Below are 22013 nucleotides of genomic sequence, written 5' to 3' on the forward strand. Positions count from 1 at the left end.
CTATCAAAGCCCATAAAGAAATCTTTAATTAGAGATGTTCAGCAGAAATTCCACTAATGTGAGACAGCCCCCCAGAGCTGGTGATTATGCATTAACGCTGAGCCACGGGGCCTTTAGCTGTAGGTAATGTGCCACATCTCTGGTGACTCTTTACCACTTATGATTAATATTAACTACTGTGAAAGTGCTGTTGCTTTCTCGACTTGCAGACTTGCTTAAGGGAGAGAGAGTTCTCTTTTTTTTTTTTTTTTTCTTTTTTTTTTTTTTCTGAAAGCATCTTCTGAAGTGATGGGATAAGGTACAGTGTATTTAGTGTGTAGGCAGGGCTAGTTTTCAGGTGTCAGACAAAGCCCTTGCAGCAGAGAGAGTGAAGTCTGGAGGTGTAGAATGTGGTGCTGCAGAGAGAACACATCTTCAAGCTGCAAAGCCTGATGTTGCAAATATGCTGTGAACCTGCTGTGAAAAAAATTATCTAGAGGAACTCTGGAACAACTCTGGAGAGGAGTGGTGGAGGAGAAATACCTCAGTCTTATTTTACAGTAAAATTTCTTACTGCAGTTTTCTAATGGAGTATGTACCCTTGTCATGAGAATTTCTGTCTGTGATCTTCTCCAAATCTTTAAACTCTTCTCATGACCCTCAGTAAAAGAAAGGCACTGATGTAGCTGAAATGAGGGCTTGTCAGTCTCAGCTGGCATGTTCACATTTAGATGAATGTGGTCTCTGCAAAGCAGCCTTTGGGAAAACCGTCCAGGATGTGTTTGGAGCTCTGCAATCTCTGGAGCTGAGACCCTTGACTAAATAATCTCAGTCCAGGTATGCTACCTGCTTCACTAAAGGGCAAGCCATGATCTGACTGCTGACCTCCTCACCAGTTTTAAGGGAACTTTTCCAACTTGAAGGCATTCTATAACATAATGGTTTTGTCCTTTCGAAATGTCATTCTTAGTAAACTTAGAAAACAACACTGAAGAAGCCATAAAGGTCTTGCTTGCTTGGAGCTGATGCACCTCTAAACCTGCACCTAGATCATTTGTTGCTTTCTTTGGTAACTTGAAGTTTGGAATTATGTAATGACAGTATGATGTAGTAGCAATGTCAAAATTATTGCATTATGATCCATGAGGCAAGTCCTTTGGCTATTCTGGCAGTGCATCTCCTGACCCACAGCATTGCTGCTGTTTGAGGCCTTGGCTTGTTGTGGTCATCACAGTCAGGAAGGTTGAAATGGAGCTTCTCAAATATTGGCCAGCTTTCTCTGAATAAGTTAGAATGGGCTGAAAATAAGATGTTGCTATGTAAGCTTGCCTTTTTTTGGCGGGTGGTGGTTTGCATCTGTTTACAGGCTAGATGCTTAGCAGGGTTCATAGATTTCAGAATGCACAGTTGTGTCTTTTTAAAATTTGCAGTCACATTTTCAATACAATTCTATTACTGTTAAAGTATTTAATGTTTTTTAATAATGCTGCTCACTAATAGATTATCATAGTTTTGGTGGGGAGGGAAAATGTTTTTCATCTGTTACAATATTATCTATTGATGCAATACCTTGAATGTAAAAACAACATTTTTTTGTCAGACATTTGTACCAGAACCTAGACCAGCTCCTAAAAATGATGTTGGGTTGAAACACAGTGTGAAACAACGCCCTTTTCCTGAAGAAGTGGACAAGATTCCATTTGTGAAAGCTGACTTGAGCATTCCAGATTTACATGAAATTGTGAATCAGGAAGTAAGTAACTGTCTCTGACTTGATTTTGTTCTTGGGGTTTTGGTCTGTTCATTCGTCATGCACTTATGTCTTAGTCTAAATAGTTTTACTCTTTGGCATATCCAATTTCATATTAATGGAATAATAACCTCTGGAAATTAGTTAAATTTATGCACTTCTCCAGGAAGATGCCAATGCTTTGGTTGTGTTATTTGGGAGACACTGCTCAACATGTTTTATTACTGATTCTAATATCCTGGTACTGTAGGAAACTGACTTGCATTTGTTGCTTCTTCTGGGGAAATGGAAGGGCCTTTTTTGAGACCTTTCTGGGGGAAGAAGAGAGTGCATGTCTCATATTTTAAAGTTTCACAGGATCTAATTTGTTTTCGTTTCTGTCCTCTTGAATAGGAGAAGCCGTAGTTGATACTGGATATTCACAGAGCTCTCCTATGCCAACAGGGTGTTTAGGTGCTCGCTTTGCAGTGTTGCAAGGTCTTTTTGAAAGTGCTTTAGTAACCATTCTAATGGTGGACTGCAGCTGCTGCTGTAGAGCTTTTCTAAGTGATGGAATTGTTTTCTTAGTGGATCTCTGTGATTTTGGTGACATCAGCAGTTCACACAATGTTTTCCAGCTTGAAGAGCGCCATGAGAAGCTGAGGAATGGCATGGCTCAGCAGATTGTCTTTGAGACTTCCATAGACCAGAGAAGTGAAGAGGAGTGGCGGAAGAAGAGCTTTCCTGATCCCATCACGGAGTGTAAGCCCCCGCCGCCAGCACAGGAGTTCCAGACAGCACGTCTGTTCCTCTCTCACTTCGGGTTCCTCTCGTTAGAGGCATTGAAGGTGATCTGATACCTCTTGGTGTTGTGCAGTTCCTCCAGTTCCCATGTGGTCTGGCTTGACAAAATGGAGAAAAAAGTTTTGTTAGTGGAAGATCATCTATGTACTTCCAACTACTGTTCAGCTGCAGTCTAATCAAATCAAGTGATAGATTCCAGTATTCCAGGACTCAGAGCAAGGTTGTGAAAGGCTGGGCTTCAAGTTGAAAATGCTCTAAATAGGTGTCTGTCTCTTTTTAGTGGGTGCATAAGCCATCACACTCAAATGTTCACACTTAAAATCATTCCACAACTTGAGTTAGGTTTTGGGGTGGTCCTTGAAGACTCTGAAATATAGCTGCCATAGAAGTCTTGCTTCAGAGGTGGTTGTGCTGAGGTGGTTTAATCAAACATAAACACTTGGTACATAGTAGATGTAGAGGTTTCTTTTTTAAATTAAAATAATTGTTTTTAGAGGTGATCCATATTCTTAATTTGAAATTTTGCCTCTTACCTATGGAGTCTCCCTTGTATTTGTTGCTTTTCCTTCCAGAAAGCTGTCAAGAAAAGTAGACTGTAGAACGTTTGCAAAAATAATGTCTGAAAGTGCTCAGTATATAACATATCACTTGTATTTAAGTTAATCTGAAACTGCACATGCAACTGTGTGCATAGCTGTGATATTCTGAAAGCATCTGCTGTTTTTGTTGTGTGCTCTTCTTGAGCAAAATATTATGTCTCTCACTGGCAAAGTACCACTTTTATTTAATGAGAGTGGAATTAAATGAATTGTCAACCTGTTATGCTTGCTGTTACTCATTTACAGTGACAAGATTATATTGCATCAGAAGTCCCTGTATAATTTTGCTCTTGTCTTTTTATATTTTAATGGATTGTCACTGAAGCCATAAAGACCTTTCATTAAGAGAGATGTTGATGAACTCTGTCTATTGGGCAGGAACCTACTAACAGTCGTCTACCTCCTCACCTGATTGCACTTGACTCTGCTCTACCTGGGTTCTTTGATGACCTTGGCTATTTGGACTTGTTACCTTGTCGTCCTTTTGACACTGTTTTCATTTTCTACATGAAGGCAGGCCAGAAAACTAGCCAGGAGGTAAGTGAAAGTGTAGAGTGCCAACTAGCCTATATTGTCTCGTTTCTAGTAGTTTCCAAGTGAGTAAAGCATCAGAGCTGGTGATTAGAGTGAAGTGTCAGAACCAGTGGGAACTACAAGTCGCTGCATACTCCCTTCATCTGTAGGTTGAAAGTACATTGCTCACACTTAGGATTATTGTAACAAATTACTGTATTTTAAAATATAGATAAAAGATATATTATAATATTAATAGTATTTTTATTATCTGTTCTGTCCTTATTGTCCTTGTTTGTAGAGTTCAAAGATTCAGATCAGAAAGGCATTTCAGCTTTGTTGGCTCAGCTTGCAGGGAAGGTTGCAGTTTGTTCCAGCAATGAGCAATGTCAAGGTAGTTTGGTTTCATTCTAATGCTAAACACATATTAAAGGAATTAAAAACTTTCCACAAGTAAGGAAGTATTACTGCATTATAAGTCTTTATGCTATAATATTTAGATTCAAAGGCTATTAGGTTAATCAGGTTAATTTGTGCAAATCTAAATTGGGACTTCTTTGTGACCTAGAAACATTCTAAGAGGGTTAATGGGCTCATTAGGAAAGGATGTTTCTCTAGTACCTTCTCATTCCATTCATAACTCTTGTAGTAAAGAGTAGAAGCATTGGCTCTGTAATAAATCATTGTGCCAATTCCTTGTGTCACTGTGAATGTACAGTTGGCAGAACACTGCAGCACCTTCTACTTTGGTGTGGGACAAAATTCTTGAAAACAGTATCATCTGTCTGTGAGTGTTCAAATTGTCATTCAGAGTAGCCAGTGCAGAATCCTTTCATCTGCAAAGTCAGCTATGAAACAAGATATGCCAGATCTGCCTTTGGGTGGAGACATGCACTTGCTGAATTAGCAGAATGTTTATATGCTCTTATGGAGCTCTTATGTCTTCCAGCCCACATTTACCCTGACTTTTTCTGAAGCGCAGCTCTGGTTTCAATGTGCTCAGTAATGAAGATTAATAATATTTCGATGCAGTGTGTCTAGTCACTGCCGAACACTGTATTGGGAGCATTAGAATGGAGTGTCAGGACTGTGTGGCTACACAAAGCCTCCAGCCTGAAAGCTTTTCTTTCAGCACCCATCCCTGCAATTTCTGCTTTGTTGGAGCCTGTGTCCCAGTGTTCTGTCCCTGCACAAGCCAAAAGGATTGATGCCTCTGCCACAAAGCAAATTCCTGCATGGCCTGGAAAGGATGAATGGATTGTTTGTTCCACCAACCCCAATGGTTCTGGTATCCAAATCACACATGTCCTTGTGTGCTGTTTGGTGAAGGGCTCAGCTCTCACTTGGTCATAATAAGATCAAAATTGCCTTAACATGTGGAAACATCACAGATCTACATCAGAAATAGAATTCAAGTTTAAGTGTGATGTTTGGATTAAAGTATAATGTGTTGTTTGATTAAAGTGCACACTCAATGCTACTGAAAATTGTTTTGGAAAATCTGTTTCATACTTCAATGTGCTGTGATACTTGCCCTTTAAAGCACTCTGTGTCATGTACAGGTAAGTACTGAGGAAAATATCTTTCTCCTCAAATTTTTACTTGGTCTAATACTGAGAACTGTCTAGAAAACCCTTGTGTTACCTTTGGTGCAAATGCAGGTTCTGCACTGAGTACTCAGTGGTTTTTTTTGATGGGTGCTTGAGTCTCAGAATTATCATTTCCAGCCATTTAATTCACTGGTTTACAGGCTTTGAAAATGCTGGCAGAAAGCCAAGTTGATTGAACAGGACAAGGCCAAGCAGAGTAAGGGGATGCTGAGGAGCAGGGAGTAATATCCATGCAGAAAGTCAGGGGTTCCAGGCTTGTTCTCTAGCTGTATTTGAGCAAAAACAAGTTGGTGAGAAAAATTTAATTAAAAAGCTGGGGAGGAAGAGACTTGTTTCCTTCGTCTGTACCAACATGGTGCTGCTGGTGGTTTCAGATCCTGAAGAACATGGAGTCTTCCAGAATTGTTCAGCCTCACTTCCTGGAGTTCTTGTTGTCTCTTGGCTGGTCTGTTGATGTTGGGAAGCACCCTGGGTGGACTGGTCATGTCTCAACAAGCTGGTCAATCAACAGCTGCAGTGATGAAGAGGGACCTGAACAAGGTAAGACATAGTAAATGTCCTTTGTAGTAAATTAAAATGTTTAGGCTCCTTTAGAAGACAATTTTTTTGCTCCTGTCTACCTGTCTGAACACTGGTGTGCTTTATTTTTGGTGGCTTGTTTGGTTTTGGTGGAGTTTTTTTGGTGTAGTTTTTGTTGTTGCTGTTGTTCTTTGATTTTTGGAGTTTTTGTTTAGTTTGTTTTTTTGATGAATGATGCTTGCTAGAAAGAAACATGTAAATATTAAATGAAGCTTCAAGTCAGAGTGAGCAAAACTAATGTCTGTATGTTGTTGGGAGGAAGTAGCCTCAGCAAAAAAAATACCTCTGGGCTATTTTTTTTAAGATTTGAAGAGTCTTTAATATATTACTCCAAACCAGTATTCAGGTGAAATCTGTTGCAGATTGTTCTGTGTATTGACAAATAGGCTTGAAATACAGTGTGATTTTTTTTTTTTTAGTGTTCTCTAGGTAGATTAAAATGAACTATTGACTCAAGCCGCTGTTTATAGGTCCTGGCGGTGTTGGAACCCCCATGTGGCTCTCTGTTGTGCTTCCTGGGCTCTGCTTTTTTCCACTAGAGCAACTCCTACCCTGTGCTTGTCATATACCACCCTCTCCCCATTCTGTCACCCAAAATGATCCTCAGGAATGTGAGCTGCTATCCCAGGATGAGAAATTGGGGTTTGGGTTAGCTTCTCCCTTGGACAACTTGATCAGATCCTCTGGGAATTGGTAGTATCTGGGCTGGTTTCAGTGTCACTGCTCCAAGCCCAGACCTGTTCTGGGTGATCTCCAGAGCCACAGCCTCTGGTGGGCCACCCAAAGGCAGTGGCAAGACTGCTGCAGTTTGTTGATCATCCTTGACCTGATGTTGGCATCAGGTGTGACACTATTACAGCTGCAGGTGCTTAAGTAGCCTTTGCTCTGCTGTCCATTCACTGTGTCTTAGGAGTGCCCTTCATCTGTATCTGCAGCCAGCTGGAGGCTTCTCCCTTAAGTTATAGAATGAAAGTACAAACCACAGAAGGCTGGAAGTGTTCAGGAGAGGTTAGAGTACAGAAGCATTGCTTTCTCTGAGCAAGTCAGGATGGATTACAGAATGGCCAGGTCTGGATTTAATTTTGCTTTAAGGACAGGGTCAGGCTGTACTTTCTCAGAGGCAGAGCCCTCTGATCTCCCTTTGCAATGGCTGTGTCAGAACAACTGCAGAAGGCAGGTCCCTGAATTAGCAAGGGACCTGGTTTGATGGGGACTTTTCAGCTTGAATTTTTTCAGCCATTTGAATGAAAACACAGACCACTAAATAACTGAATTAATTCAACCAGCTCAGGGAAGAAGGAAACAGAAAAAGCACTCAAGAATGGAAGGGAGGAAGGGTAGGTTCCTTCTAATCTGGTTCTGCTGGTGAATGGGCTGGAGCACAGGTCCGATGAGGAGCAGCTGAGGGAGCTGGGAGGACTCACCCTGGAGAAAAGGAAGCTCAGGAGAGACCTTCTCGCTCTCTACTACTCCCTGAAAAGCGTTGTAGCCAGTCAGGGTCTGTATCCCAGGTAATGAATGACACAATGAGAGGAAATAGCCTCAGTGCAGGTTTAAGTTGGCTGTTAGGGACCATTTCTTTATGGAAGGGGTGGTCAGGCACTAGCACAGGCTGCCCAGGACAGTGGTGGAGTCACTATCCCTGGAGGGATTTAAAAGCTATGAAGATGTGGGACTTGGGGATATGGTGAGTTTGGCAGTGTTGAGCTAACATTTGGACTCAATGATCTCCAACGTCAATGATTCTGTGAGTCTAAAATAGCTTCTGGTGAATTGTGGTTAAAATAATTTCATGGGAATGTTTCTCTGCAGCACCTCCAAAATCAAAGAAATTCCGAAATAGATGGGTTCGAGTTGCAGTGCTGCTCCTTGGGAGCCTGTGCACTGGAGATGTGGCAATCTTTTCCTGATACTGAAGAATAACTTGGAGTCTCAACATGTCTCTGGCCACTTCTCTGTCAGTATGCTGAATTTCACTGCTCCAGTGCCTTTGCTGAGACAGCTATCCCAGGAACCCTTCTGTAAACTGGATCAGAGAAACAATTCATTTTAAAGTCCTTTTTAGTCTTTCTGGAGGTGACATGGGGAAGGAAAAGGGGGGAGGGAAGTACTTTCTCTGCTCTGATGGCCAGTATTGGCCAGTTGTAGTGAGGAAATCAGTGGGGACTGAAAATGAGGACCTTTCTTGCATTGATTGGTGACAGATCTTTTTCTAACTCTGCTTGACAGAGAAAAGACTGAGGAGAGCCTGTAGAAACTGTCTTGGAATTCTGGAATAGTATCAGACTGAAGTGATAAATGTTAGAATCCTTTGGAAATTGAATGACTAACTGCATGATGTTGCTGGACTGAATGCTCAGAAATAGATAGTAGATGTATTCTTGTGGCAGATGTGTTTACTAGAGTACTAGGAAATAAAGAATCCAGTACATTGGAAATGTGTTCAAAATTAAACCACTCCCAACCCAAAATGCCTATTTCTTCAAGATAGTAAAAATATTTCTCTGAGAAAGGTTGTTAGCCATGAGATTTGACTCCTTTCATTTTAAAATGAGATTTGCATGATTTTTTCTCATTGATTGCACTTTGTATTTGAAGGTCATTTCTGATGCAGAGTGTAAAGAAGTAGAGCTTCCTTCTGGCTGAACTTTCCTTTTCTGTCCATTTCAGATGATCTAATTATCTCAGAAGATGTTGGGGCATGTATCTTCAATGGGCAGAAGAAGGTGCTGTATTATGCAGATGCCCTGACAGAAATCGCTTTTGTTGTCCCATCACCAGTGGAATCCCTGAGTAAGATCTGTCTGTACATGTTCTATACAAAAATGAAACCCACAGTTTTTTTTGTTTGAGAACTCTCTCAGAAGCAAAACCTAAATAAATTAACTAAGTAGTGTGTTTAGCAAGATCCTTGTCAGAAAGGTGTGGACGTTTAAATTACAGCATTCTAATCCTTAAACTCTGTGCAGATGTGGCATCTGTTCTGTACCTTTCTAAACCTCAATAGATGTCCAGGCATGCACAGCAGTTTTGTTGTTGCCAGGGTGCTTTAGGTTGGACATGTGGTTCACCATTAACTGGTGATGCCTGGTTTTTTTTCCCTTTCCTGTCAGTGATGTGCTCCTGCAGAATATACAGGAGTGTCTGTACCACTGCTAAGTAGAAAAGCATCAGCTTTCATGGCATCCTTGGCTTGCTAAAAGTTGCATGGAATAAAATATGGTGTAGCTGTAGGAAGGAGGAGACTCAATTCTCTAGGAAATTGCTGGGATGTGTGTAAGCCCATAGGGAGTGCTTCATTGGCAGTCTGTTTCTGGAAAAGCAGGCAGTTATCTCCTAACTTCCCTTTCTGCTTATGAGGACTATATTGACTTGACCATACATTTATGCATGTATAGTTTCAAAAGCCTTACATTTTTTAGTATCAAAACCTTATATATGATGGCAGCTTAATTTTTTTTGGTGAAAGAATAGACAAAACCCATCTTTTTTTCTTCTGTCTTACAGCTGATTCACTGGAAAGCAGTGTCTCTGACCAAGAAAGTGACTCCAACATGGATCTGCTGCCAGGAATATTGAAGCAGCAGCCTCTGACACTTGAACTCTTCCCCAGTCATACAGACAATCTTAATCCCTCCCAGCGGGTAAGGCAAAACTTGCATTGAAAAATGGTGCTCTTTTTTTTTTTTCCTTTCAAGAAGCATGCTGGCAGTGTTCAGGACTTTTGACTATGATTTGTTTTCCTGGTGTGTAGAGCTACTTGTTTCTTGTCATTAATCTTTGATGTCTGCTTTGGTCCTCCCAGAATTTGCCTCTACAGTAGGAGATAGCAAGATTACACTACTTCAGTATAACATTTAGACATGCTAAATGGTAATACTATGCATCCTGAAATCTTGAAATGTGTGCAGGAAAGAGTATATGCAATATTTACAGAGTAATTCAGCCTCAAATCCATGCTTGGAAATTGAGGATGGATAGATATGAACACTTTTCTTACCTACCCAGTTATGTGCAGTGTCAGTTGTGTCTGAAGTACCAGAAGTTGCTTTTCTACACTAACAAAGCAGAAAACCATGAACTGTTGTATCTGTAAAAGAAAGACTTATTATTGCTGATTACTTGTTTAGAATTCATTTCCAAATATGTATTTAGTTATTCATTTAAGGTCTTCTAGAACATTACGAAAAACTTCTGATTCAAGCTTGATTTTATACATATATATATATATATATATATATATATATATATATATATATATATATATATATATATATATATATATATATATATAAGTTTATATTGAATACTAGTAGGTTGGCAACTCAGATTGCAGTGAGTAGTTCCAGCACAGCTGCCCCTGCTCAATAGCTTGCAGAGGTTGTACCTGGCTGAGCTATGAATGACTGAGGAGCAGCTGGGAAATATTTGTTGGCTGCATTATTGGATTCATGATGTTTGCAAATGCTACTCTTCCCTTATGTTCAAAACAGCTCAGTCCTACTTCTAGATCCAAGAGGATGCCTCAGGGCCGAACCATTCCACCCATGGGACCTGAAACCAAAGTGTATGTGGTCTGGGTGGAACGTTATGATGATATAGGTATGTACAACTTTTAACTGTTCACTAAAGTAACAACAGTGCAGGAACCAGAGAAAAAAACCTGTTCCTCTTTTTTTTTTTTTTTAATTAAATAAAATGTTAGATCATGGAATCACTGATTCCATGGAACCACTGATTGGTTTGAATTGGAGGGGACCTTAAAGCTCATCTAGTCCCAACCCCCTTCCAGGTGCAGGGACACCTTCCACTAAAACATGTTGCTCCAAGACCCATCCAGCCTGAGCTCTTCCAGGGATGGGGCAGCCACAGCTTCTCTGGGCAACCTATGCCAGGGCCTCACCACCCTCACAATCAAAATAAGTGCTTATTAATGTCTATAACAACGCTAAGATTCTGAATCAGTTCTTCAGTATTTGAGTTATGATCCATAAGGGTGCCCCTGAATCAGTGGCCTATGGAGGTCTGAAGTTGCCTTTAGCACTGGCAGTACTGTGAAATGCTGTAATGAGCCTTCTTAAGCTCAACACCAAGGCAGGTGTGTTTCCCTGCTTTTGAATCCTCCTCGGCTGTTGTCTCCTAGGAGTGGATCTGGTTTTCTTTCTTTTAAAAAATGGCTTCTGACACCTGCTGCTTCTGTGCTGGAGGGATCGTCATCTTCCTTGGTGTGATGGCACCTTTGGAACCCCATATTCTCTCGTCAGGGGAAGGCTCATTTGTTCTGCACTCAGGGTGCCTGATCCACACTCCCTTTCTGCTCAGGCAAGCTCCAGCTCCTCTTGCAACTTTCTTTCTTAGTTTGGTGTTTCCTCTCTGCCTCAGGTTACTGCTGCTCTGGGAGAGACCCAGCTTTGCTTATCCTGTTACAGCCATGGCATGGCCATGGTGAGCAGCGATGAGGAATTCTTCATCCCCAGGAGTTTCTTGTGTGCTGGTTCCAAGCCACGGCCTTGCCTCAGTGCTATGTGGGAGTCTCTGTGCACTGGCCTAGCCCACCAATGTCTGCAAGACTGGTCAGGAACTGCTGCTTTATTCTGTCTTTGATTTCTAATCCTGGTTCCCGGTCTGGCAGTAAGGGTGGACCTTAATTAAGGCCTTAGCTCCTTCCAGACTAAGGGAATGGGAGCAGCAATCATTAGGGAGCTTCCTGTTCAGTGTAGATATAAATTCTCAGGAAGACCACCTTGTCCACAGCATGTCCCTCAGAGGCTTACTGAGATCAGGAAGAAAACAGCAAGTTCTGCATCATCATTTCCTTGTCCAGACATTGGCCCAGAATGTGTTCCAAGCTGGTGTCCCTGACCCACTTCCTTCCTGGGTGGCAGTTAGACCCCCTTCACTGCCAGGGCAACAGCTGTACTACACAGGCCATAGCAATCTCCCAGAATTCTGGGCCTGAAGCTGAAGAAATGAGTTTGTGAGCCTCAGTAAGCCTGGCAGTTGCATGGAGGGGAGGGCAGCTCTTGGAAGTGACTCCTAGCCCAGAGGCTCTGCCATATGCTCCTTATCTTCTTGGCTTTCACCTTATGCTTCTGGTACATCTTTGGGTCTGGACACTGAAAAGCTGTCACTTTGTAGTCAAGGTTATCACCCTGGTGCAAACTGCCTGCCCTCCTCTTGCTTCATCTCAGAGTGTGTCCATGGCTTGCCGTGATCTCCCTCTGCTTGCTCCAGCTGTTGTGTGCCCTTAGCATCCCAGATTTGATGGCCTCATCTGGGTTTGGGCCTTAGACTCCTTCTGCTGGAAGCACTGCCTGAACAGTACTTTTGTGAGTAACTCTCAACATCTCTTAACCCCTGAACAAGGTGTTGGGAAGTGCCAAATCCCCTTAAGGGACTCAAGTTCTTACTTTTTCCTCATTCACGTTCATTATCCAGTCTTTGTTACCAATTGCGTGGCAGCAGAGTTGTTATGGTAGAGATCCACAGAGCTTGGATTTGAGGAAGGATATAATGTCTGTGGAATCAGGGCTCAAGGGAACCATAGGGTGGGAGTGGTTGGCATTGTCCAATGCTCCTCACAGTGTTCTGGAGGCTGATCACTTGTGGATGGGTGAAGATGCAGTGAACAATAATTGGAAAGATTATTCTTTTTGTGGTTGAAGTAGTTCATCTCCTTCCTGCTTTCATGGTTCCTCTAGAGATTTTGAGCTTTGGCTTGTGAGAATTTGAGGTTTGGGACCTCATCTGAGTGCAGATGACTGAGGTGTGTGTACCCTCCACAAATGCTGAAACTGGAAGCCAAAGATGCTAGTGGCATTTACAGCACTAGTGTTCTTGCTGGCTGTGCAAGGACTGCGTGGTTTTGACTGATGATAAATAATTTTTCCTTGTACACAAAAAAAACAAATCCAAACTAATACAAAACTGTATTAGATAAATTTTATTTGGTGCATCCTGTTCTTACAGAAAACTTCCCCCTCCCTGATCTGGTATCTGAGACTAGCACTGGTGTGGAAACCACAGCCAATAGTAGCACTTCCCTGAGGTAAGGCCGCTCTTATTTTCATTATTTTTATTGGTTTCTCAGTGGATTGGTTTTTGGTTGAAAAAATGAAAGACATCTTAATATCACTGCAGATAAAATATAAATTAAAGATCAGAAAATGTGCAGTATTATCTGAGTCTGTGATGAGCCTCCCTCCTGACTGGCTTCCTTGTGAGGTGGTTAATGCTGCATACACACTGTACCCTGGGTGCAGGGCTCTCCAGTCCTGTGGGGACAGAGATCATAGGCGTGGTACAACTGACCGAGCTCTTCTGAGGATTCAGAACATGCCTCAGGATCCTGCTGCCTTAGCCATGAGGCATTTAAAAACTTTCATTGAACACTTAAAGGGGTCATTAATTGAAACTGTGCTTTAAAACTGATTCAACAATTGTGTTTTCCCTTAAGATCTACCATTCCTGAGAAGGAAGTTCCTGTGATCTTCATCCATCCTCTAAACACTGGCTTATTCAGGATAAAACTACAAGGAGCAACTGGGAAATTCAACATGGTTATCCCACTGGTGGATGGAATGATAGTCAGTAGGAGAGCTCTTGGTAAGCTAAAGGGTTTTAGGAATGTTCATGTTTTTGGCTTTTTTAATAATAATACTATATCTGCAAAGTACATGGTCTGGAATCTTTCTTTGGAAGAAGTGTTAGGCATTGCTGGACAAATGAAAGCCATGCTGTTTGCAGCAGCAGTGGGAGCAGGAACAGCAGAGGGAGCAGGTGGACAGCACTTGGCTGCCAGAATAGCAGGAAGGAGTGTTAAAACTAGGAACAGGGCCTGTTTAAATAGGAGAGATACAAAATTTGAACCTGGTATTTAGCACAGAGATCCAAGGTGCACCAGAGGGTGCCATGGAATTTGTTACTTTGCTGGCATGCTGTGTGTTTCTTCTGGTTTGGAAGCCAGACAGGGATTAAAACCACAGCAACTGAGGATTTTCTTTTGTTCAATAAAAATACCATGCAGATGTGTGTTAACAGGTTCCGTGTGTGCCCTCTGCCTTTTCCTCTGTTTTTGGATAGATTCATGGACCTGTCCTGGTATTGGTGCTATTTAGCTTCAGTAACTGGAAGTCCTACCCAGCGAGAGCAGTACACAGGACAGAGTAAAATGAAGTCATGAACATTAGGATACCTGTACATAACCATAAAGCTGCTTTTGGAGGTGACATTCAGATTCTGGGGCTTATATGCTTAATTCAGTGATTGGCAAATTGAAGCCAGACCTGGGCCCTTGAATAGCATTTATGAATTCAGCTGATGACAGTGGCTTTTACTGAAAAACTATCAAGTATGTTTTCCTAGAGTTGGGCTTGTTTTTCTGCTGCATCAGGACTGTTAATATAGTGAAATTTTTCTCATCTCTAAGTTCAGCAGGTGTAGTTTGTGTGCAGTGAGGTCCTCTATCCTCTACATGTTTCTGTCTTTAAGAAGGAGCTTGTGAAACAGCAAAGGGGTAAGGGATACTTGCTTCCTGAGAAGCATAGAAATTTCCTTTCAGAATCAAATAAGATAAGTTAGCTGCCAGCTTTTGAGTGCTACTGCTTTGATTCCCTGCCTCCTCCTCCATCTGCATCCAGCAGTGTGAGTTACAGGGGGGTGACAAAAGTGGCAAGGCAGTGAGGGGAGGAGAAACTTGTTTGCAGCCACTACCCATCAGGTCTTTCCTCATCTTTTTTCCAAGGGGCAGGCTCTGCAATTCCTACTGGAAAAAGGTACTGATAGGTACTTTTTTCATTCTCAGGGCTCCCCTGGAATTACCTAGTATAACCTCAGGGCCCATCTAAGGTCCAGATGTGTGGCATAGCTGGTGCTGTGGTACTTTGACTCTTGTATTGGCTGCCCTGGGCTTGCCCTCTTGTCCCAAGGGTGCTTCTTCCAGGCAGCTGCTTGGCACTGGCAAAGCAAAGGGTGGTACTCCTTCTCCTCCAGTCAGTTTAGGGTACCACTGAGTGAGTCCCTTTCTTCCTTCTTTACAGTGAAGGTCTTTACAAGCCTGGGGACCATAGCTGTCTGTTATCATTGAGAAAAGTTCTTGACATGGTGGTGCTGAACATCTCCCCTGGGTTTAGATGGGACAGAACCCAAAATTGTCTTTGCCGGGGAGGCCAGAAGAGGGGTGCAGGACTGAATTTAAACTTGATTCAAATGTTGTTTCTTTTTCAGGTTTTCTAGTGAGACAGACAGTAATAAATATTTGTCGGAGAAAGAGGCTGGAAAGTGACTCATACAACCCCCCCCACGTCCGCCGAAAACAGAAAATAGCAGATATTGTCAATAAATACCGGAACAGGCAGCTGGAGCCAGAGTTTTATACCTCACTTTTCCAGGAGGTTGGGCTCAAGAGCTGCAACCCCTAGGTCATTATCCTTCCAGGACAATTAGATCAGAGGTTGGTGGCTACACGAATGAAAACAGTTAAATAACAACAATAGATTTTCTCAGCCCTCCGGAATTCAGGAAATCATGTTCTAGCACAAGTCAGCAGATACCATGTGGGAGGAATGAGAAATGAATCTGAAACATTGCAGTTGGGATATTGAATTGATTCACCTACCCTCAGAAGATTACTGAATTCTAGTCTTCCTGGATGCTAGCAAAATAATCTCTTCACCCAGTCATCCTTTCCAGACTAATTAGGAACTGTAGGTGTCTTGCTCTGAGGGGAAAACAATCGAGGTAAAGCCATCTCTGCATATGAGGATGGGAATAAGAATACAAACAAACCTGCCATTATATGCCTTGCTGCACCCACGTGTCCAAGGGCAAGAGAGCAGGATCTTTCCTTGGAGGAGGAGTCTGTTCCAGAGCATTAACACTTTCCCTGTAAGAACTTCAAAGACATTTTGAGTCTCCCTTCAGTGCTCAACTGAATCCTGGATGTAACCCATCTGTGTACCAGAAGCCAGAGGAGGAAGATGGCTTGGAAGAAGCAGGCCCTGAAAGCCAAAGCCCAGATGCTGTATGTGGCCACTCCCACCAGGGCTCCGAGTGAGTCCATCTGCATATGAGACAACCACCATCACCTGAAATTAACTTGACTTTTCAAAAGAGTTATTATTGGATAGAGATTTTGATTATATAAAAACGAGGATATAACTTCCAGGTCTGTTGCAAAAGGTCACATTTCAGTAGCTTGATTTTTATTTTTTAATTCGTTTTTTAATGCAACTACTTAATTTATTTTCAAGTGTCTGTATCACATCCTCACCATTTCCATAAAAAGCATAAACATCACTTGCCTTCCTTCCATTGGATTGAAATCTGAGATTTTGGGGCTGCCTCCTCCCTGTTATTTATAGTATAAGCAGTTTTTGCAGCTTCTACAACACTTTTCAGAAGCTCCTGTTAAACAGACTAAACAACTCAAAAAGAAAATTCACAAATTCTTCTTTTCCCCATTAATTCCAATGCCATGAGTGCCCTTTGGAGTTATAATTCACATTGTTTTGAATCTCCTGTATGTTCTCACATTCGGCAGCAGCGCTTCCCTTCCACCTAGTCAGGAGTTTTCATTTTCAGCCTGTGGCTTTGATGTGTTCAGGACTCAAAGGATGTGCTGGGAAAAGATGTTAACAGCTACAGTTGGGATCTCAGAGGTGTGGTGGGCGTGGGCAGCCCTGGGAACACCTCTGGATCCTGGCACATCCCAGCTGCTGTTGCTGCAGTGAATTGTGGCTGACACTCCTGGGGAGGTGCAGCGTGACAGCAGCAGGATCCTGATGCTTCCAGCACCAGGTAATGGAAGAGGATGAGTGAGCAGGAGTTTGGGGAGCTCTTCACATTATTTTCCAAGTGGTTTTAATAACAGTGCTATGCAGTGCAGTAATACCTGTCAGGCATTGAATTTTGATATTTCAGACCTACTTTTTGCAACAGTTCTGACCCGAAGCAGTCTTAATTGTTCCGTTACAGCTTATCTGCCAAGGACAAACCTCGCTCCTGGCTTTCCTTGTGATTTTTCACAAAGAGTTCATGGAAACACAGGCCCCTAAAAATACATGTGAAAGGACTTTGAGGTGGTCAGCCAAGTTGATATGTGCTTGTCTTCTCAATTCAGGAGCTCTGGAATTTGATCCAGATGAATAAAAAGTGAAAAAATAAAACCACCCAAAAAAAACCCTGTATCAGGATGTGTGCTGGCTGGCCCATACCTGTCTGCTGCCCAGGTGGCATGTGGCAAAGGAGCGCCAGGGCAGCGTTTGGGCACATTGGCCAAGCTGTGCTCTGAACGTGGGCAGCCTCATTCCTCTACCAAACTCTTGCCAGGAGCAGTTTAATGCAGGATGCTAAATTTACCCACACTATGTACCTATGAGATCTAATTAATGGCCAAACACACTTGAGCCCACTGGTTTAAAAGGCATGAGCAATGCATGTGTAACCAATAAACGTCCTGGGCAACCCCTGTGTCTATACACTGATAGTGTAAAAGCAACCCCACCTACCATGGCTGAGTGTTACAGCCCTGGCAGATGCAGCACAGCTGCCAGGTGCTGCTGCCAGGCAGTCGGGAGCAGTCACAAATGCAGATGGGCCTTGGGGCAATCCCTGAGTGGTTTCTGACAGGGATAGTCAAGTAGACTGCCTGAAGATTTACTTTCTTTAAAAAGACCTGTGCTTGGCTGAAGGGTTGTCTTGGGTCTATTTCCATGTTCACCTAAAGATACCCATGAGAGCAGTAACAGCTGTGAGAGCCATATGACTTGGCAGGAGTCTGGAAAGAAGGGAACTTGGGCACATTGTGGCCACTCCCAGTGCCAGAGGATGGATGTATCATGTATCAGTTCAGTTGTAGAACCAGCTGGTGAGCAGGTTACAGGTGGTGTGACATGGCTGTACGTGGTGGGATTGGCCCTCTGGAAAGTTGAGCCTTCAGGAAAGCCACAGTTCAGTATAAAAATGTGATGCAAAACTGTGCTGCCAGCCCTTATGGTTTGGGTGCTCGTCACAGCAGTGGGCACCCAGTGTGCCAGTGCAGGGGTGCCTGCAGGGACTGTGATTCCTTCCCCAGGATGTGTGGAGGTCTTGGGCTTCATAACAAAATGCCCCCCACCAGTCTGGGAATTATATCCATCTCCTCTCAAAGTGTGACCCAACTCCAATGGCTTTAGCTAGTCCACAGTACTGTCTTGAGAGCTTTTCCCCTGAAGTTTCAGAGCAAATGAAGTTTATCTCCATGGTGACTTGCAAGAGTTAGCCAAGAATCCAGATTTTTTTTTTTTTTTTTTTTTTTTTTTTAATATCACAAACTGCTACATTGAATTCCTGACTTGATGCTTGAGTGGCTTGGGTCAGCATCCCTGTCCATCAGAGAGGATGAGGGCTGACACCACCCCCCACCCCCAGCCTGCAAGTGTTCCACAGTAATTAACCTGGGGACGCTTTTCCTCCAGCCTTTCAGTTTGGGTTCATAATTCTGTTTAAACACAGCAGGAAGTGACCACTGTCACATTGTTAACACTGTGTTAACAATGTGTTGAACTTACATTTTAGTACCTTACTAGAGACTTTTAAAGAAAAGCCATTCTTTTAAAGGTACTTTTAGGAAGGCATTAGAACCTTACAGCAAGCAGGAGAGGGGGAGGACAGTGTCTGTTGAAGTTGGTGCATCTGTGGGTAGCAGTGTGCAAGGCTGGAGGGAGGAGCAGCCCTGGCTGCCCCGGGCCATACCTGCTGGGTGCTCCGTAGGTCACAGTGTTTCTTTTCACAAGGTTCTGCATGCCCAGGAAGAGGAGAAAACTAAATTTCAGCCTCACAGACAAATTTGATGCACTTTCCTGATTGTGTAATTGAGTGATACCTTTGAAAGCAAACACAGCCCTTTTCCCAATGGATTTAGCAGGAGCAATTAGAAGTGAGAATGCCAGATATCATGTGCTTCAATCATAGACAATTTGTATGAATTCCTGTATGTTGCCAAGACATGAACGTTCTGTTCTTACTGTATTTTTCTGTAAATATTCCTGGCGCTAAGTTGTAAAGGTAAAATGTAAATATGAAGATGTGAACTATGTTCTGTTGTCTCTAGTACTTTATCTCTTATTCGTTTAGGGAAGGCACACAAAGGCTTGTTTGTATTTATGCCAATTCTTTGTCCAGGAGAAACACATCAAATATTGAATGTAACACAATTAGTCCAATAAATTTTAAAGATTCTTATCTAGTAACTTTGCACTGGTCAATTTTTAGTATTTTCCAAAACCTTGGTTGAAATTCTCCAATGAAGATGTTTCTCAGGACAACAGGAGATAGAGGTAGCAGAATTGCACACCCTCTGCCCCTCAATAGCTCTGGGAACAGTGAGGCTCATAGGTAAGAAAATCATGTTGCGTCTCAATAGTCTGGGGAGTGAAAGCATTAAAGACTGGCTTTTGAAGGGAGCCTGATGCTCCTGCCAGTGTTCTTCAGTCACTTCATGTGCTGCTTCCCATCTTAGGTGTGGACAACCCCGCAGACAGGGAGGAGCCATGTGCTTCAGGTGCAGAGTCCTGTGAGGGTGAAGGCTCTGCTGTCTGGGCAGAGAGGGGAGAAAGGAGAGGACTCCTCAGCTTTGGTTTTGGAGAGGAGCTGTGCAGCACTGGGGCCTGTGTCCCGCAAGGGTGATGCACCCAGCAAGCCCTGGGGAACTGGGTGAGTTAGAGAGAGGGTTTGTTCGTGCCATCTAGCCAGAGCCCCATGGACCATCTCTGAGCCCCTTAAGGAGGGGCTGAGTTCCCAGTTTGGGGCAGGGCTGCAGGACTTAGGTGTGTTGGTCTTTCTGCTGCGATGCAGGGGCTATTTCTCTGGCAGGGGCCCTGTGCTGTCCCTGGGATTTCACCTTTGCAGCAGCTCTGGTGCTTTGCCCAAGATGCCCAGCCTGAGGACTAGAACAAAAGCACTGAAGTGACTGTCGACAAACCTCAAGCTGGGATATATGAACATTTGTTTTCCTGATGGCTTAATCTTCAGTAACTTCAGCTGGTGTCACCCACCCAAGCTCCTCACCACAATACTTGAGGGAAGGTGTGGTGGGTTCAGAGAGAACCCTTTGGAGGTTCTCTCCCAAATTTGCCCTAAACCAGGACAGAAGGTTAAGGCAGGTCCCACAGTGATCTCTGAAGAAGCACAGTGATAAACAGCTGAGTATCTTCTGCTGTCCCAAATTGCAGGGCCAGGCACAGGAAGGGTGTTCTGGGGCTGGTTTGGAGCCTGATGGCTTTCTTCTTTCCTACATTGATACTCCCAGCTGTTTTGGGAGGCTGGCAATCTCACCTAAGGGTTTGGATTGGAAGTGGGTCTCCATCAGCCAAGTTTTGGAGCAGGAGGTGTTTGGCAGATGGGGGCCTGTGTAGGTGCACAGTGGGGAACAACCTTCCTCTCTGAGCCCAGGAACTCCAAAGCAACTCCAGTGGCCTCCAGGTCCTCAGGACAGGAGACCCCAGCCAGAAGCAGCTCCTTGGTTTCTGTGAAATGTTCCCCATGCCCCTCAGGTGCTCATTCCATGTGAGTGGAGTGACCTGGCACCACCAGGTGATTGCTGCAAGAACAGGAATAATAAATCCTGGGATGAGGCAGGAGTGGCTGCAGTGTGAAGCAGCCCTGGCTGTGCCCTCTGCCACAGCCAGAGATGAGATTTAACTTCTAATTTGGTAATGAAGGGGTCCTGCTCTGTGGGGCACACATCAGAGGGCAGGACCCCATGTCAAGCAGAGGAGCTGGTGGCAGATGTGCCATGGGAGTGTAGAGGAGATGACTCCTCCACAGTGTCCTCTATTTTCATCAGCTATTCCTATAAACTTCCTGAGGAAGTAGAAGCATGGCACATCAACACCAAGATGCCTGTTCTCACTGTAGCACAGCTGGTTTTCACCACAAGTGAAGCCAAATTGCAGTACAGAAAATTTTCCAGGGTGAAATGTAATTTAGTTACTGCTTTAAACTGGGAAAACCTTTGGCTGCTTGCGGTGAACAAATGTCTGTCAGGACATGTCAGTTAAGTGGCTGGAGGTGGAACTGGGGTGAGCTATGGCTGCTGGCATCCCCAGCACACTTGCAGTGATGAGTGCAGGGTGTGTCCAAGCCAGGCAGGTGCTGACGTCCCTGGACCATGTCAGTGCCCCCAGTGTCCCTGGCCCTCATCTGTGCTGCTGAGATGTCCCTGGTGACACTGGGCTGCCGCATTGACTGTGCACCCCAGGGCTCTCGGGTCCACTGGGCATCCGGGGTGTGGCTCAGGTCATCTCCATGACAACATCACAGCATCATGGAGGAAGGCAGCCTGTTGCTGTGGCAACCAGGAGCATCCCAGGGGCCTCAGCCCTGGCTTTAGCCTTTTCATGCTGCTTTGGGGATCCTCCTCATGCCCTCTGGAAGCTGTGGGCAGCACCCAGGGCACAGCAGCAGCCATGGGACTTGGGTGTAGGCTCACCTGGGTGCAGTGAGGTTTAAACCTGTTTTCTCCTTCCTCCAAGAGCCATAAGATTTTCTTCTTTATTATATGTATTTTTGTAGATTATAATTAACGTTAATAAACACTAGGTTTATTATATTTCTGCTCTACCAAAAGCACCCATCCTACACACAGGCCCCAGCTGGGCCTGGCACCCCAGCAGAGTGTGACAGGACAGGGTGACACACTGCAGCTCTGGGCTCACACCAGGGATCCTTACAAAGGTGTTACTAGAAAGGCAGAGACTGACCAGGCCATCCATTGCTGTCTGTCTCCAGAGCTGGCACTGGTGTGACAGGAAGATCCCTGGCCATTGACATCCCCACCTTTGCCATCATGGGGAGAACAGGCTGCTTTTGGGTGAAAAAGACTTCTCACCAGGGCAGAGCCCAGGCAGAGCAGGGGAGTCCCGGGAGGGATGGGGGTGTGGGGCCAGCATGTGGGGCTGGTGATCAGTGCCACAGTGGTCCTGGGCTCCCTTCCATTGTGTCTCAGCCGAGGTTTGAATTGCCCAGCACAGGCCTCCCTTGCCACGTACCCATTGCCCACATCCCTGGGGAATTCCCACCAGGAGCCGGTGTCTGCCTTTCTGCCATCCCAGGGTCCCACAACCTCCCCCAACCACCCTGCAGACTCTGGTGAGCCCTGGGGGTCCCTGCCCAGCCCTCCCATCCAGTCCAGAGGGAGGGTGGTCTGCTGGGACTCCCCTG

General features: G+C 44.1%; 1 protein-coding gene across 2 annotated transcripts in view; it reads left to right on the forward strand.

The window, feature by feature from the left end:
• RALGAPB (Ral GTPase activating protein non-catalytic subunit beta) overlaps positions 1-19038 on the forward strand; it is a 62953-nt gene extending 43915 nt beyond the window's left edge. For both annotated transcript variants that reach the window (XM_059863028.1, XM_059863029.1), the window contains exons 21-30: positions 1580-1732; positions 2347-2556; positions 3490-3648; positions 5609-5774; positions 8484-8606; positions 9321-9457; positions 10307-10415; positions 12783-12861; positions 13270-13418; positions 15039-19038. In XM_059863028.1, the coding sequence (XP_059719011.1) occupies positions 1580-1732; positions 2347-2556; positions 3490-3648; positions 5609-5774; positions 8484-8606; positions 9321-9457; positions 10307-10415; positions 12783-12861; positions 13270-13418; positions 15039-15232 (1479 nt within the window). In that variant the 3' untranslated portion in view covers positions 15233-19038. The remainder of the gene's footprint in view (positions 1-1579; positions 1733-2346; positions 2557-3489; positions 3649-5608; positions 5775-8483; positions 8607-9320; positions 9458-10306; positions 10416-12782; positions 12862-13269; positions 13419-15038) is intronic.
• Positions 19039-22013: the final 2975 nt, after the last annotated feature.

The sequence above is a fragment of the Haemorhous mexicanus genome, chromosome 18 (assembly GCF_027477595.1).
Source record: "Haemorhous mexicanus isolate bHaeMex1 chromosome 18, bHaeMex1.pri, whole genome shotgun sequence".
Taxonomy (NCBI): Eukaryota; Metazoa; Chordata; class Aves; order Passeriformes; family Fringillidae; genus Haemorhous; species Haemorhous mexicanus.